Raw genomic sequence first — 18833 nt, forward strand, 5'->3', positions numbered from 1 at the left:
AGAAGTTTTTTCAGTTTTTGAAGTTGGAATAATTGAATGAGTCAAAGAGATGTGTCAATACTCACGGCTCAGGGCTTCATCGTCGTTAGCAAATCAGATAAGAAATGCGAAGTCTCCAAGCTGCAGGACATTGAAGCCCGATATTCTCCACGATCATGCTGCCTATTTGAGAACAACTTAATATGATCCACCACCCCATAGGACAAAACTTCCAACCAGGCATGTAATCAAGAAGTTTTTTCTCCCCTGAGTGTGTTTGTGGAGGAGTAGATGGTGGGTTCCTTTCGGGCATCTACTCTTCTACATCTTCCTTCTAGTTTCAAAACTTTCCATTTCAAGCTGTATTTGTATGTTTGTAACTTAAGCTTCAGGAATTCTAGGAGAAGTAAGAGCATGTCTCTCTAGCCAATTTATTGCTCGCAGAAAGGACCTCCCATAACAAAAAGGATCATAATTAGTTTCCTATCCTAAAATTGTGAAACGCATCATCCAAATTATTAAGACAAAAGTTATTTAAAAAAACTTTTTAGATACTTGGCACTAGCATTCATCTCATAGAAAATACAAAATAACAAGTTAAAAAGAATTACAAATAAATAAATTAAAAGGCAAAGAACGAGAGAGATGCCAATGTCAAAACTGTACCTGCGTTAATTCAGCATCTTTACCAGTTCTCCGATACTTCATACAACATTCATAGGCCTCCAACAACTCAAGACGGTATGCCTGAAAACATATGTTTCAATCCATCGTTAAATAATGAGTGTTCTCAGTTAGTTAATGAAGTCCAAGAATAATTAACACAACTAATAGTAAGGAAACACCATACACAGAATCTAGCCTTAACTCGCTCAAGCTTAGCCAAACCAATATCATTGCTTCGGCAGACTCACCCAAGCACAGGGAAAAGCAAATGGAAAGGCAGGGAGAATCTACTAACATTGTTAAAGTATGTATGTCACGATAGGGAGAACATAAGCACATTTTAATTAGGAGCAATCACCTGGATGAATGCTTTCTCCTTTATAGTGGTATTGTTCCTCATTGCTCCTTCCTCAAGCATTTCATGCAGAGGCTCTAACACCTTCAGCATGCCCTCGATGTTGTGTTCGCCAAAATATAAACGGCTGGCCTCTTCCAGTGCCTCATGCCACATTTCATGCCACAGTATCGCAACCCTGATAAGCTCCTTTGAGACAAGTTGGGCCTTCAAAATCATGCCAAAAGTCAGAACAGTACATACAGAAACCATCAAACTATCACAGTAAACCAGTTCCAGATCACCTGATCAACGAGTACGCCGCTGTGCTGTCTAACTTTATCGACCACTTCTTGAGCCGCAGCTCTGCGCAAATTGCTAATTGACTTACATGCCACAAGAAGCGGATACATAAGGGCCTGCAGAAAAGGTGCACATATATTAAAAATTGGACAACTAAGAAGAATTATATAAAGGCAACCACAAGAGGTTAAAGATATACTATAGTCTCACTTGCTCAGAACAAAGAAATAAAGTCCTTTTGTGTCTGACCACTAAAATAACTTATAAGCACATGCCATGATACTTTGCTCCTAACTTGAGTGCAATGGTACTGTTACCCTCTCAAGGCTTTCACGTCATTAGGTTTAATTCTGATATACTACGTATTCTCAGCGTTCATTCATTTGCATGTGCATGTCCAGCACTTCTACAATTTAGTAAGACTGCACTTGTTAATTATAGTGTTGCCTAAGTACATTTGCATACACAGATTTTTATAGGAACTAGGTTATTGCTCGTACAGCTCTTCTGTGAAGAGAATGCTGTCCCAAGGTTTAGATCATTTCCATTTATAATCTATCTTTATTATTCTTATAAAGCTGCATGAATAACTTCAAATTACCATGGTAGCTCAGCCATGGATCCTTCATAGCGGGTCTTCCCGTTAAAAAATAGTTAGTTTATGTTCCAATAGCTTATAACAAGGTCAAATATCAAATAAATTAACCCAAAAATAGTAATAGTACACAAGCCATTCACAATTACGCGTTAAAGGAGAAATTAAGAGGGATAAAGTAGGGGGTGGGGATTAAAAGCATATATATTTCACGGGGAAAACAATGATGATAAGATAGCAAAATCAAAATTTTTGCTAGGTGGAAAATATCTAGCAAATACCTGTGGATGACTCTGTCCAATTCGCACTAGCAAGGATTGTATCAGCTCTCTGACAGCATGGTTATTTGAATGTATCCGTGCAATAATCTGAGGTAAAACAACCAACCATGTGTTGATGTTAACATGTGTGAATCCTTTCTGCAATGCCATTTGGACATCCGAAGTAGCTCCGTGGTTAAACCACAAAGTAAGAAGACGAAGAATATCCTGAAACTCAGAAACACGACGATTAGAAAAGTAAAACTATAATGTAACAGAAAAGTCAATGGTGAACATTAGTGAATCTAATAGGAAGGCTTGCTGGATAACAAGGCAACTATGACACAGCGCTGAAAATTAAATTCAATACAACACGTTGATTCAGCTGAACTTGTCCAAAAGATGCATGCGCTTAAAATATAGCAAGAAGCCAGCAAGAAAAGGACACCATGTCACTGCAAGGATACAAAATGCTAAGCAAACACTAAGCTAAAAAAGGACATTTAGCAGCAAGGACAGACCAACGACACCTCCACATCACACAAGGTAGTCTTCTAAGAACAACTGAATTAAATTAGCTGCAGATACACAAATTACCTGTAAACTATCATCAACACCCTTAGCATGTGCTCCGCATGCTATAGAGTGAAAATAACCAGTTACGGCAGCAACAACAAACTGTGAAGCAATATTCGCAAAACCTCTCAGTGTGTAATGAGACATCACTGCGGTATTGAAAAGTGCCCAGGTATGCCATGCCTTTCCCCACTTCGTTGCACAGTGAGTAGCATTTCTAAATGCACTAAGAATTTCTGACAAAGACAATATTATCCAAAAAATAAAAATAGTAAGATACGATATCATTAAGATGTCACACCACCAAGAAGAAAGCCTTATTATCTTTTCTTTTTGAGAAGGGGAGTGGAGTGTCTTCACGCTTTACCTTGTATAGAATCATCATCCAAACCAGGAGAAAGTGCCCACTTCCAAGTGCCGAGTCTGAGATATACACGAGCAACAAGTGGCACACCAGAAGAAGCAACTAATCCATTCTGCATTACTGGTTGAAGAGCTGCTGTTCTTGAGAGGTCCATGGCAAGGTCCTTCGACATCAAAATTAAATACATGAGACAGACCACGAAGTAAGATCATGATATTTATGGCTTGTGACAGGTATGTGATTGTAACTTTATCTCTGAAATGCAATACCTGCAACCTAGCAAAGGCTTCCTTTCGCTTATGATCCTCGCCAAGTGACCATTGGTACTTTAAGTATGCTAGCATCACCTGAGGGGGGCCATGATACCGCACAGTTGCAGGAGTTGATTCTGGATCGAACTGCAGGACAAAAGAGATTCATAGAAAGTCAGAGCACAAATAGAGCAATAACAAGAAAGCTATGCCACAAAATAAAGCACACTTCCGTCCACAACCCATAGGGATAAATTACTAACCTGTAAAAGTTTAACCAATGTAGATCTAGCTTGGCTAATTCTGCCATTCTTCCGGCAAAGTGATGCAAACTTGATCCATGTTTCAATGTCTTCTGTAGGAGGCAATACAAGTGCCCTCACAGCTAAAAGTGCTTGCCAAACCTGCAAAAAATAAGAATATGTTGCAGATAACAGAGGAAGAATGTCAGAGAAATGATCCACCAAAGCGGGAAAAACTTATAACTTTTATATATATACATATATACATATATACAGAGAGAGAGAGAGAGAAAGAAAGACAGACAGAACATGGAATCACATTAAGACAGGAAAAAGACCAGACACACAAAGAGCTTCTGTAAGATGCCATGAATTTGAGAATAATGAAAGCTCTCACCTAAGCACCGCTCAGATTGAAAATGTAAAAGATCATGAATATACATCCAAAAACATTCTCACCCATTGTGAGAAATTTGATATTACCTCAACATTTCTTTTTGTACCCTTTATGCGCTCATTCCACATATTGCGAACAAGAGCTCTTCTTCCTTCAGCAACAGCGTTTCCCATAGGAAGAGTACAGTATTCAATCACCTAATTAGAAAGAAGAAAACAAATCATTAGATCATTAAAAGCATAGTATTTAGGAATAACTCAATTAAAGAGACTAAAAAGTATATCACCTCTTCTAATTCAGAAAGCTGCTGAACACGGACCATGTTGCTGTAAGCACGTTCATAGCTCTCAAGAACCTAAACAAATCAACTGAGAACTGTCAAGATTTTTGCAGTAAAATCATCACCAAATGACTATAAAGTGAGGATATGAGGAGATGAAGAAAGATACCAGTGCAGCGAGCTCGGTCGCCAAACATTTCCTTGCTCTTTCAACATATTCACGTGCTTCATCATACTGATGGAAGAATGAACGCAAGTACAAAAATTACTCACACCAGAGCAGAGCACGTCACAACACAAAGCAAATCAATAAGTGAGAAAATGAAAGACTACCTTCCCTCGCCGAACTAGAAGAACGACCCTGAAAAAGGTGCCATTACTACTTCCATCACCACTGGCAGCAGTATTTCCCAAGACTCGGAGTTTGGTTTCATCACCATCATCAAGCCGAGAAACATACTCTGCCATCTGATCCCACTCACCCATGTTCCAGGCAGCACTAGCAGCCTAAACCAATCCAAACATGCATTCACTACTGATTATCGAAACAATAAAAACTCTTATCAATTACATATAAGTTGACAAACCATTGGTGCCATTTCCAGTCGAGCTGCTGGCTCAGCTGGCGTCCAGTATTCCTTACAAAGATTGTTAAGCTCCTCCCACCGAGCTAGAGCAGCAAGGCATCGCATACGCCCTTAAGGAAACACAGAAAAGATACAGATCTTCATCAAGTAAATTAAGTGCACATAATACGGTAACAAATAATATTCATTGTTCCAACAATAACCAGAAGCATAGCACGAACTTGATGTTACAACTTAACTAAATTCCAAGGGCCTACACTAGCATTTATTTAAGCCACCAAGCAATTTAAGAACAAGTGACAAAACAGCCTCCCCTGAAAGCATGATAGAGATTATCACCAAGAACCATGTAAGTATTACATCAGGTAGTTAGAGGGGGGCAATCATTTTCCTTGGGATCTTACCTTTTTCAGTTGAGGAATCTCAAAAGTAAAGATCAATATTCTTTGAAAGAAAACTCAGATCTAGCACGATTTACCACTTGGATCAAATAAGTTCCATAATTGGGCGAGTAGAAAGCATAGATCAGATTATGCAGTAAGTGATCAACTAATACAAACCTAAAGTAGCATCCAAAGCAAGATGTGGACTCGAAGCTTGTGACGCCTTAGCAGTGTATGCTTTAAGAGCATCATCCCAGCGTTGCAATTTCTCATACCTTGAAAAACAACAAATGAAATGACATCAGAGAACGGGAAGATACATTTGAGACCACCATTTCACGTTTAAAACTTATGCGAACTATAGTGACCAATTAAGATTAACAGGACAAAAGAACACGGCGCTACTAAACAGTATAACAGTACCATGACTCCTTCAATTGAACCCCCAAATGCTGCTGAGCATATGTTAATATTCCAACAGCTGCCTGAAGATGCCAAGCATGACAAAGTTTAATCGCCACAAAGTCACTGTGAAACATAAATAAGATGCAACCAGCAACTAAGAAATCAAGACCTCATGTTGATGTAATTGATTATTTATATGGATTAAAGCTTCAACTACAGCAACAGGATTTGCATCCCTCCTATTTGAAAGTGCGCCTTCAAATTCCATTTCCTTGTAGTGTAGGGCCTTTGCAAATGCTCGACACTGAGAGGAAGAGCTCATTATCGATACACCTATTTTACTAGTAACAACAGATGGTATAGATCAATCAACTGCATAATTTGAAAATACACCCACCTTCTCCGCAAGAGCACCAAGCAGACGGATATCTATAGGAAGGGGTCTCTCATCGTGTTCCATAAACTCCGCCTGCAAAGTACAATCAGCCAAACTACATAAAAATTATAGATTGCTGCTTTATATATGGCAGATTACTGTCTCATTACACAGTTCTTTCATATATTTGAGCCAATCATTTCAAAAAAAATCTAGTTAGTCACCCAAGTAAAAAGTATGGCAGTTTTGAAAATATTTCAGAAACAGTTCCATATCATTTGACGATGCCCATGACTCCATAGTCTAGACTCTTCAGTCATTTTATTAGAATATCATTTATTATCATACTTCACCATCCCTTCCACAAGTTAAAATGCACAAAAAGCTTAGTACTTGTCCTCGAGGAACTAGTATCATAAACTAAGATATGTCAAAAATAGGTGTATTTTGCACCAAGTGCACTCTTTGCCCAAACAGCCTCCACGAACCATTCCAACTTCTTTTCTTAAATAAGTATGAACCTTTCCAACTTGCAAGTAAATTTCCTCTCGGATCCCAATCAAACATACTTCTAACCTAGAAGACCCTAAAAGAGGCAAACGAATATGATCCCATATCAAGTTCCCACACAAACACGAATTTTCCGAGCTCAGGTTACTCCTTCATCAACAGTAGTACTGCGAAAACAAACAAACAGAAATTTTCCAATGCATTCGTTAAAACTACAGTACAATCCTGGTGATTATTCAAAATAATTATCTAGTCATTGCCCCCCATCCCTCCCCCGCCTTATAGTTAAATTATGATATTGTCCCAACCCCTCATCCAAAAAAATCAACATCCAATAACTCAAAGACACGAGATAATACTATTACCATTATGATTTAAAGTGTGGCTGTACAGCTCTGAGCACTTCTGCTTTTCCTAGGGGCATGTCTATTACAGGAAAATTGGAGAGAATATCTTGTTAAGGTAATTCTTCTGGAGATTCTTTTTTTTTGGGGGTAAATAATATATTATATAAATATTTGCACTAAGCCAGTGCAAGAATATGAAACAGCAACATCTTTTATACATACATTGATTCTCCTAACCATAGATGATGAACAAACATGTATATGCCTCTTTTTGGAGCTCAAATTTCGTATTAACCTCATTTCACGTGAACATCAATGGATCAATAGTTTCAAAATCGAAGAACATGCTCCACTTGAGAAGAATGAAAAACTAACCAAGTTCAGAAGTGTAGCAAGAATTTCAGGAGGGATATTTGGAGAAGAAAACGCCATTTCTAGACTACGTACTAGCTGCCTTTGACTAGCCTCATTAAGTTGTGACCAGCAACTAACAAAACCTGCAGCAAACAACTCTCGCCCAACAAAAGGCTGCAAAAGTTCAACATTAGAAAAGAGGAACACAACCAGAAACCCCTGGATATTTCTAGCACCTCCTCTTTGCTTGAAACTCTTTTAACTTTTGTTTCATTTTCTTCTCCTTGAACAACAATGAGGAATAGAAGGTTGAAGAGGATACTACCTGCAGTTGAGCGAGTCTTGCACAAGTTCGCAATGCTGGACTAGGTGATTCTTTCAGAAGTTCAATGCTGAAATGCCTCATCCACTCTGCCCAATCCTCTTTAGTGCTTCGTTGAGAAGCCTCACCAGCGGTACGCAATCTGCCATCATTAACCTACATAAACATAAACTAGAGTCAAAATACCTGACTAAACATCATGGGACTTTTGAAGAAAAGCAAACAAGCAAATAAATAAATGAAATGAAATAAGGCAGACGTGAAAATAGAAATACAACAATCCCTACTACAACTCAAACTACAGGCACTAACTTCATATCTAACATCATGTTTCCTACATTAAGAAAGGAAGGTGCAATGATGGGCAAGGGATTTGACTCCAAAAATGGATTGAAGGCAGCCCCCACCTAACTGGATACCTACAGAATTCCTTTTATTTTTCTATTATATAAGAAAAGATTATATCTCCCTTCTTTGGTAAGTAATAGGGAAGTAACTTTTTTCCAACAAGAAAAAATAAAGGAAAGAGAGGGAGTAAATGAGTTTCATAACCTCCATGTCAGCTTTTTCAGCCCTTTCTAAATTGGACAGACAAGAGGGAATATATATCTGCTTCCCTTACAATGGTACCAAAAACAACACAAGGTAACTAATGAATTATCTACCTAGTGGAAGTGATCAAAATTTCCTTGTTCCTTCACACTTTGTCTCCATTCATGAAATCAACCATACTGTAAATATCTCAAGACAGCAAAGCATATTCTAAGCTCACTCGGAATTAGATTTATAGCAAAGTACAGACAGAAAGGCGCATACTATCACCTTGCCAGACAACTCCGTGCTGTCAGGAGTCTGCAACTTATGGCAAAGCATATAAATAACTAGCAAATAAGTAGGACTCTTCCCCTTATGTGGGGAAGGGAAGCGGCATTTCGTTTCTTTTGTTTGGTAGAGGGAGAAGGTGCTGTTATAGTTATGGATGGTCAAACTCTTAAAGCAGTCAGAAAGGATGTCATCCCTGCCAGTAAGTACAAGAAACTTAAGTTCCAGTCCCTCACAAACAAAGAAGACAAACTACCTGATGGCTTTTAAGCTGCTTATGCATGTCCGTCCCAACCTCGTAGTGGTCATTCTCTCCATCACTCAAAGGATCACTGATGACCTCAACCGGGAACCGCCGATTTAATCTCTGAGCTGCGGTGCTCCCCAAAATCAGTGGCTCACGTTTTTCCAGTCGTCCTCGGATTTCTTCAAATTCCTTGTGCTGTATATGAAATACTTATTGTATCAAGAACAAATTCCTCAGCAGTATAAACCTTAATAATGTTGGGATGCTAGTGATGATAGGGAAAAAAGACTAACTCAGACCTGCAGCCTATGTTTAACCATAAGCTTGTGAATAGAAGGAATAAAAATGGTGAAGTCCTCTCCAAGAGCATGAGCTAGACAACAGAGTGCATCAACAGCATCCTTCCTGAGCTCTTCTTTGTTCCTGTAAATGGAAGGGGCACCCACAATTTATCAACACAAACTCCAAAAAAAATATCTCAGAGATCACATAGTACAAAGCTTTTATCAGGTAAGAACTTGCAATCCGGTCTGCCTCGGAATTAAAACACGATTTGAGTGATAAGGTAAAAGACCAGTAATAGAATCATCCAGCAATTGTCATGAAGAATAAGGTAAGAATTGGCATGAAAAGGAAAGATAACTAATTTTTTAACAGAACTACTAAAATTGAAACACTAATAAAATGAGTAGCCACTCAGAATTCTGAGTTCAGCCAAAAATTACTTGATGACCTTCAGTAAAAGGAAAGGCAGTTACAACTAATATATACTCCAAAGTAATAAATTAAAATAAAAGGTTGTTTTTAACACAAGTGAGTCCATAGATAGAGGATTTGATATCTGAGAGTGTACCCACTAGAGTCAACATCAGAACAACGTAGAACAGTAAATCTTTGTCATTTCATTTGTTATCTATTTCTTGAGAGAATAAGTCTCATATATTCTCGGTGAATAATGTGAGGGAAAAAAAAATCAGACCCGTCCAAGACAAGCTTCAAGTGATGCACAAGAGAAGATATGTGTCCAGTGACCTGCAAAATGGAAATAAAGAGAAGAAAGGAGGTAAGGAAAATATGCCATCAAATGGACAAAATGAGCTTGGAAGGACTCCCTTTTAGACCAACCTGCACACGAGGTATCAATCTTGTGAGAGTTTTGATTGCACCGCGTCTTACTTCTACTGAAGCATCCAATTTAAACAACCGAATAAGTGCAGGAAGAAGCAGATGCATATGCTCATCTAATGTCCCTGCAAAGTAAGATGAGACCAGTAGATACCTCAACATCAAAGTGATACAAACCAAGACATGGAGCAGAGAAAACAAAGGAAGACTGACCACCAAAAACTTCAAGCGTGTGGAGAATAGGAATAACGTATGTGCAGTCATTAAACCTCTCTGCATCAGTAAGAACTTGAATACAGCAGGGAAGTATATCAGCAAGGTACTTTCTGAACTCATCGTTGAGTGCCAAGCAAAGTTGCTCCACGAGATGCAGAATCTAAAATCAGAAAATAAAATGACCAGTAAGATCATTAATCAAAGTATCTGTTCTAAAATGCCCCACACGAAAAGTATGTGCGGTATTTTAATACCAACTGAAATTCTAATGGTCTTACAGGAGCAATGTGAACAGGTCTGTTAGCAACAGGCAAGCTGAAGGATGACCATATTTCTGATATCAGAGAGAGCAATTCTGGCAGATACTTACGGATGTGCTACAAACACAAAATCATTTAAAGATCTGAAGAAAATTACTAATCCAAAAGAATGACAAGACAGATAATATTATTAAAACGAAAATATTACCTGGCGGACAATAGATACCAAGGTTCCAAGCTTCCATGTTATAAATTCTTTAAGACCATCCTCACATGTTCGTACAATATGAAAGAGATCAGGCAAAACCTACAGAAAAAATAAAAGAAAGAGTCATAATTTTGAGCATCTCTGCAAAAACCATTCCGTAACAAATCTATATTATTATAAAAGCATGAATATAATATTGGATTACAAAAATAACCTTCTAATATTAAGCATAATAACTCACAATAAAAGGACATAACCAAAATTCTAGACATTAACCTAATAATCCTATTAGTTTTAGGACATATACTACACGTTAGGAATCCTACATGATTACCTTTAGGAATTCTATTAGTATAATTACTTTCGGGCATAAACATATAATACTACATGTTAGCATGTAAATCTAATACATTTAGGAACACGTTACGTACTTCTTAAAAATTTCTATTACTAATTTAATTTGAAAACGTATTATAATATCCTATTACTAATTTAATTTGAGAATGTATTATATTGTTCAAATCCATTTAGAAAAAGGAGAGCCTATATATATTATTATAAAAGTACGAATACAATATTGATAAACCATAATAATCCTAAAATATTAATTAGAAGAACTCATAGGGAAAGGACATAAATATAATAACCTATTTTTTGGACTGCAATACCTTGTATGTTAATTTTATTAATATTTAAGATTTTAACATTATAAAAATTTATCTATTAAATTCTTATTAAAAATATGTACAAAGGTTTAATAAAATCAATTTCATAAGAATCCTCCGTATTGGCAATACGTTACCACTCCAAAATGTCCAATACCAAGAAAAAATAAAAGTAATGTTAAATGGAATGCATAAAGCATTGAAATTGATAAAATAAAATATCCCCACGATAATATACTTTTATATTTATATTTAAACTGTTTTCCTACTCAAATAAAAATATATTTATCCATTTTTTCGTGTAATATTGAAAAATATACCCAATTATTAAACAACAACTAAGAAAATAAAAATATGTGAGAAAGAGAAAGAAATATGGTTGGTAAGAGTCAATACCAGTAATAATTCTGCAAACATAAAGATCTAAAACTGAAATGTTAGATCGATCTTTTTACTCTTTGAAAATAAAATTTATGGTGAATAAAATTATAATTAAGATTAAATATTCAAAACAAGATATGAACTAATATTAAGATCTAGATCAACATAAAATAAATTATTTTTCATGTTAAGACCAAATAATTAACCCTTTCAATTAATTATTTAGCAAGAGAATCTAATTCAATTATTTTTTTTTATCATCATATGAGTAAAATTATTTTTCAAGTTAAAAAAATCTTAGGGTACATAAATTTATTTCATAAAAAAAAGTGTTAGATTAAAAAAAAATTAGAACACAAAGTAAAAAATGTTAGTATAGTATTAAGAATCAAAATGCCATATAAGTTTTTGGAATAAACACAATCAAAGCTAAATCCTGAACAAGACAAGCTTTCAAGACTATATTATAAAGAATCGGACTCTGGTATAGCGGGATTATCCTTTGTAGATGTCTCCGATGTAATCGAAATAATATTTCTATGTCATGCATTACTTGCAAATGTCATATCAAGGGGCATGATACTAGGGTTGTGCATGGATCGGATCAGATCGGATCGGATTTAGCACATTTCAGATTGAAATTTCGGATTTTTGATTCTACAAAATGCAATCCGAATTAATATCGGATCGGATCGGATCGGATTTTAAAGTTTGGATCAGATAAATATTTCGGATTTTCGGATCGGATTATACGTATTATTAAGACTATTGCTAATCTAATCGGCTAATGCATCTGCCTTATCTGCCTCTTCTGTGTTCTGTGCTAATACAAACATCGCTTTGCTTTTCATCCCTTTTATCAGCATTGCATCTCTAAGAAAATATTTCTCTGGAGGTTCGAGTGTTATGTCTTTAAGTTGCAAAACTCATACTTATATTTTCTTTGTAGAAGAGGCAATACAGCAAGAAAAATTCATGTTTATGCAATTATGAGGGTACTATGGTGCCAATATAGCTAAATTCAGCAATTGTAAAGGTAATAACTTGGAGGAAGAAGTGAAGGAAGTACTGGATATCTGAAATTAAAGTTTAGCATTTATACATGCCCTAATAATTTCGGATCAGTTCGGGTTAAAATTATACCAATCTGAATCCGATCCGGATATCCAAAATTTTAATAAACATAATCCGAAATCCAAAATCCGAAATTGAGCGGATCGGTTCGGATTTTGGATATCTGATCCAAATGCACAGCCCTACATGATACTGTTAGCAATAATAACAAGTGGTGTACCAACAACAATTTTATTACGAGGCCACTCACTTTAGACATGATATTTCTCTTCAAACAACTGAAATAACCATCACAAATATATCAAAAGCAGAGCAATAATACTAAATTTATAACGAAAGCAAAATTGATAATATGGGATGAAGCGTTTATGGCCAAGTATCAGATGATCGAAACAATTGCGTAGAGTTCTAGAGATATATTGAATATCAATGACCCGTTTGACGGAAAATTAATAGTTTGGGAGGTGATTTCTGTCAAGTACTACCGGTAGTTCCAAAATCGACGAAAGTAGAGACTGTAAAAGCTAGCTTGCCAAAATTATAATTATGGCCTCAAATAAAAAAGATCCATATGCTAAGAAATATAGAGTAAGAACATATCCAATATTCAGTAACTTCTTTCTTCGTGTCGGAAACAAAAAAAGAGCATCCAATAAAGATAATTTGGTTATTCCAGAACACTTGGTTATCAACCCCAATGGTAATAGTAGTGCATTTAATAAGGGAAATATTTCTATCATTAGATTAAAACGCAATTCGCAAATTGCATGATAGAAATTAAAAAGTTATCTTAGCTAGCAGAAAAAAATATGTTGATCAACTAAATAAAATGTTGATAACAAATTTTATGGTAAAAACAAAATGTTTTTCCGTTTTTGACTCAGCCGAAGATGATACCAATAGTTACTACGGAAAAAAAATACTTAAATACTTTAATACCAAATGGCCTCCTACCTTACATGTTTGTTGTCAAGTTTATTATTACTTACGTGTGTTAGTTCACCGTATATATTATGGACTAAGTTAAATTGATATTCCATTATATATAAGTTCATTTTGAAGAAAAATATGACCATCATGCTACTGAAAAACTTAGATCCGCCGAATAGCTAATGTAATATCACACATATGATATATAGAAGTTTTGACAATAATGTCATACATGCAAAATTATGATACTGGCAAATGTGCTTCTAAGTATATTTTTATCCCCGAATTCAACTTTCGTCTTCCGAAACTAAAGAATATCCTTTTAAATTTGCGTGAAAATAATTTTCAGTATGTTTATATTTTGCAATTAAAATAAATAAAACACAAGGATAAACATCCTAAATATTGGACTATATTTACCGCAATAAATTTTCTTGCACAAACAACTATATGTTACACTTTCAAGAGGGATATCAATATTGACAACAAAAGTTCTGGTTATGGCAGAGCAACCAAAGCATTAGAAGGAAACATACACAATAATAATATCGTTTACAAAGAATTGTTCAGTAAGATACCATCACATTAAATACTTTTAAACTTTAATACATAATTATCTAACTAACGTGACTAAATTGATCATTTGTGTAAGTTCTGATGAAGTCCTATCATTTTGAATTCACGTATTATACTAATGTAATCAGTAATATTTTTCGGTATTTAGATGATTGTTGTATTATTATACATAATTTTTTTCTCATTAATTAAATTTTGTTGTTCCGTCATATAAATAAATGTTTAAACCATCACGTGCCATTATTACTAGTGTTTAGAAAAAGTATCTGTCATAGATACTTGTGATGACCCAAAAATGTCATCTTTAATTTAAACATTCATTTATGTGTTTTATGAAGACGTTGGGAGCTTACCTGCTATGAGTTAAGTATCACCTGAATAGCTGATGTTAATGACGTTCATTTTCTAGAAATATATTACTTATGAGGCCACGGTTAGTATTGGTTTCATTATATGTTACGTTGATTGGATTATATGTGTGTTGTTAGGATTGGTTTTTTGGATTCTCTGGCAGATGGATAGGCCCAGTTACAAAGGAAACTCTGGCGAAATTTTTGGAAATTTTCGGAGTTAGTAAAATTCGGGAAATTGAAATGTGCGAAAGAAGAGATAAGTTATGTTATGTGTTTGGGGGCAGACTCTACTTTTCATTCGAGGACTATTAACATGATGGACATCTATTGGATATGATAATAAGTGTACGAGGCATATTATAAGTGATATGGGGTCTAAGGAAAGTCCTAAGTCTAAGCCAAGTTGGAAAATTTCATAATAGACTAAAGTTCCAAATGAGTACGCACAAGACCTAATTTGGACGAGCATATCTACATATATATATAAGGAGTTATGTGATGGACAGTCTATCAAATGAAAGATCTTCGAGTCTAGTTTCTAACGCTTCAAACCGTTCGTCATTTGGATATGTATACAGAAAGTTATGGCCATTTTACTGGACTTGTGTCATATGGGCGCCCAGATGTGCGGCCGCGCATACTTGAGACTTTCTGCCTCAGGTGCGCGGCCACTTGCCCAGGTGCGCGACCGCGCACGTAGGAGCTCATTTAATACCCCCAAGGCCGGGTAGGGAGAGGGGTTAAGTCATTTTTGAGCCAAAACCTGATATTTTTAGAGACAAGTGAGAGTGTTCTAGAGAGAGGAAGAAGCTCAAGTGTCTTGTTCATCAAATCTTGCCCAAGCCTTGAAATCCAACAAGAAATTTTTCAAGTTCTTCATCTAAGAGGTAAGGTTTCATACCCTAGTTTTTCAAATTTTGGATTTGGAGAGAAGATGGTTGATTAGGAGTATGATTCTTGGGTGTAAGAGTATTATTTATATATGCTTATACCAATAAGGTTTGTGGGAAGATTTTTGAGTTCAAATGAGTAAAGATTGGGTTGAAAATGGTAGAAATCTTCAAAGACTTTAATTTAAGATTTGAAAGTTCATTTGACATCGAAATTTGATAATTTTTGTATGGTTAGACTCGTCTCGGAACGAGTGTTCAGATTTCGTAAGTTTTTTCGAGATTCGAGACGTGGGCCCCACTGATGATTTTTGAGATGAATTTCGGATTTTAATCCGGAAAATTAGTAAATTCATATGGAATTAATTCCTACGATTTGTATTGAGTATATTGAATTGTTTATGACTAGATTTGAGGATTTTGGACATGAATTATGACTAGATTTGAGAATTTCGGACACGAATTCGCGAGGCAAGGGTTTATTGGATTGATTAAATTGGAACAAGTCGAGGTAAGTGACTTGTCTAACCTTATGTGGGGGAAATTTCCCCTAGGATTGGTATTGATGTGATAATTGTAATGTGTTGAAAGTCGTGTACACAAGGTGACGAGTGTTTACACGGGCTAAATGTGAAAGATTATATTTTTAAATTGTGTAAATCACTGTTGCATATTAATTAAATTATTTTATCTTGTTATACTCTTCTTCATTGATCTGATTTATATACTTTAAATTTGCTTGACCTTCTCCTGCTAATTGTTTTTACCTGTTTAGCTGAAACTTGGTTTCTTTTATTCTGTGCATTATTTGAAGGTGAAATTTTTTTAATTTAAATATTATTAAAAATGAAGTATTTTACATTTAAAAATTTGATATTTAGACAAGGTGTTAAATTTGTAAAATATTATTTTTGCTGAATATTTTGTAAGATTTTCGTACTCATTGTGATGGAGCTGTGAGCTCTATATTGTGAAAAAATATTATTGTTGATTTAGTTTGGCATGAGCCGTGAATTCTTTATTGTGGAAAAATATTGTTGATGTTGTTATTTTGGCAAGTTGAATTATTTGCGCACTTGAGGTGCAAATTGTGATATATTGTGATATTGATACGTATGCGGTGGTATAAGGTCTGGGTGTTGAAACGCATGCAGTGAGATAAGGGTGGCTTGATACGCGTGGCTAGTAGGGGAACTACTAGAAGTCATGCGGTGTGATAAGGGTGGCTAAAACGCGGGATGCTATTTCGGGGAAAAATATTTTCTTTAAAATTAAATGTGAAGGCTCCCGCGGTGATATAAGGAAATGAGATATTGTGAATTTATTTATGATTTGGGATTACGAAGCGGTACCTCGGGAGTGCCCTTGTTGATATTTATTTATGGTCGCAGTTGCCTTTGATTATTGTTGTGATTTTCTTAAAGTTGAAAAGAATTCTGTTTTGTTTCCACGAGCTATTATTTGCCATTATTTTGTGTAATTAAATGGTGACATACTACTTGATTCATTTCCATTGTCATTTTATTTTTATTATATTGTTAAACATTTTACCATGCCATTATTATTTTCCAGTAGGGCCGACCTGACCTCGTCACTACTCTACCGAGGTTAGGCTTGGCACTTACTAGGTACCGTTGTGGTGTACTCATACTACGCTTCTGCACATCTTTTGTGCAGATCCAGGTACATCCTACCAGCCCAAACATCAGTGAGCTACTAGTGTACGGAGACTTCAAGGTATATCTACCAGCGTCCGCAGACTCCGGAGTCCCCTTCATCCTTATTATGTTGCTTCCTTATTTCTTTAGAATCTGATATATATAGAGAAACATTAAGGATAAATTCTTAGAAGCTTGTGACTTATTTCTACCGGGTTTTGGGAGTTGTAATTATGTGAATTGCAGATTTATTTATTTTATATTTTTATTGTTATTCCGCATTGATAGGCTTACCTAGTCTTAGATACTAGGTGCCATCACGACATCCTGCGGAGGGAATTTGGGGTCGTGACAATACTAGTGTTTAGAAAAAGAATATACGAATTACCACCACTAAAATTTCAGTATATTCTACTTTAAGTTTTCAACTTGCCCAGTATCACTAGCTGGTTGTCCCCTACTTTTACATGTTTGAAAGTAAAGATTTGACTTTTCTTTCGGTAATCAAAGAGTAATGCCGTAACGATTTGAGTTATCTTTATTCAGCTCAGATTCATTATCTCTTTCACCTTTTCGGAATGTCTGCCGGGCGTGGAAACTGTTCGCGAACCCTCAAAGAACCACATTTGATGAACTCACATTTCAAACATTAATTTCCAGCCAAATTAAAAAGTAAGGCTACAATGGAATGAGAGCAACAATTCCCGTATCTGTCCTTATTGTAATTTATGTGAGCTAGTAAACTAACCTTAGGCAAATAAGGGACACAGCCGAGGCCCATGGACTGTACATGCAAAAGTGAGAAGACAAAAACAAATAAGTCCCAGGACTAACAGTGCCAAAAGTAGAAAGGAACAAAGCACGATAGTAATATAAGAATCCTGCTTAAGAAAGAGCTGTAAAGCAATGAGAAACAAGATGCCCAACTGAGTCTCCAGACCTTGAAAATAAACATAAGAGATCCAACCACTTTCTGGTGGTAACTTGACAGAGATGGATCCCTGAGTATCCGCATGAGTGAGTTGATAGCAACCTGCAGCAGTAGATTCCAGTTGGACAAGCTAAAAATGAAAACAATAAGTTCCAGGTTTAAGTCTCACAGTGGAATAATAATCTTCAGATGTTGCAAAGGAGGGCCAGAGATCCATAGGCAATTCATCCATTGATCTTATATGTTGACCAGGATCACCGGTCACCCGGGTAACTTCACCATGGGATCCAGGTAAGCTTTGCTGATTGCGCTTGTGCACATGGGGATCTAACGCACCCATGATGCCAAGAACCTACAAAATTTATCCTCAGTGAGCTTACGTACTGCCTAATCCTAGGAAAAAAACAATATCGGACAACAGCGATTGCAGTTACCTTCAAAACCTCTCTTCTGGTTGACCAAGCCAGTTCACCATTAAGCAGTTTCAAGAGTAACCCAAGCAACTGAGGATACTCATTGTATGGAGTTATGACATATCTACAAACATTACAAACAACAAAACTTTCAGGCAAGATTTTTTAATATTCAAAAATTATAGTAGTGCACCGGAACCACGAATAAACGATGTGGTGCAAACTACCAGCAAAAAATAATGGAAGTTTGAAAATTATAGATAGCACGCCCAAGTCCAAATGATAGAAAAAGTACGTATGTAGCACAAAAAGTATTAGGATAAGCCCCCATCATAAATTTTCTAGGAACCAAAAGAAATAGTAAGCAAAAGACTGATCGCAAAGAAATAATGAGATCAAAAGCTGAAGAAACCACATACCCTGTACTCTGTACAACTTGACCAAGTGTTGAAACGGCCACTTCCCGTTTCGTGGCAGCTGCCCCATCCAGTAGAGCTTCAACGATTAATGGCATAAGTTCTGAAATATACTGCCGCATGGCAAAGCCACCCTG

The 18833-nt window shown here is 36.0% G+C and overlaps 1 protein-coding gene across 1 annotated transcript in view; it reads right to left on the bottom strand.

Annotated features, from left to right (window-relative positions):
- LOC107776741 (serine/threonine-protein kinase TOR-like) overlaps window positions 1-18833 on the bottom strand; it is a 36627-nt gene that overhangs the window by 6657 nt on the left and 11137 nt on the right. Inside the window, 31 exon segments of the mRNA NM_001325223.1 lie at window positions 646-726; window positions 1004-1207; window positions 1285-1398; window positions 2159-2365; window positions 2735-2949; window positions 3081-3240; window positions 3347-3475; window positions 3592-3732; window positions 4054-4164; window positions 4254-4322; window positions 4417-4482; window positions 4581-4754; window positions 4835-4944; window positions 5395-5492; window positions 5641-5702; window positions 5792-5926; window positions 6020-6091; window positions 7231-7383; window positions 7535-7687; window positions 8610-8795; window positions 8900-9023; window positions 9580-9632; window positions 9726-9850; window positions 9939-10101; window positions 10220-10318; window positions 10410-10508; window positions 17685-17720; window positions 17877-17969; window positions 18037-18219; window positions 18302-18404; window positions 18700-18830. Coding sequence (NP_001312152.1) covers window positions 646-726; window positions 1004-1207; window positions 1285-1398; window positions 2159-2365; window positions 2735-2949; window positions 3081-3240; window positions 3347-3475; window positions 3592-3732; window positions 4054-4164; window positions 4254-4322; window positions 4417-4482; window positions 4581-4754; window positions 4835-4944; window positions 5395-5492; window positions 5641-5702; window positions 5792-5926; window positions 6020-6091; window positions 7231-7383; window positions 7535-7687; window positions 8610-8795; window positions 8900-9023; window positions 9580-9632; window positions 9726-9850; window positions 9939-10101; window positions 10220-10318; window positions 10410-10508; window positions 17685-17720; window positions 17877-17969; window positions 18037-18219; window positions 18302-18404; window positions 18700-18830 — 3849 coding nt within the window.

This window comes from Nicotiana tabacum, chromosome 19 (genome assembly GCF_000715075.1).
Source record: "Nicotiana tabacum cultivar K326 chromosome 19, ASM71507v2, whole genome shotgun sequence".
Lineage (NCBI taxonomy): Eukaryota > Viridiplantae > Streptophyta > Magnoliopsida > Solanales > Solanaceae > Nicotiana > Nicotiana tabacum.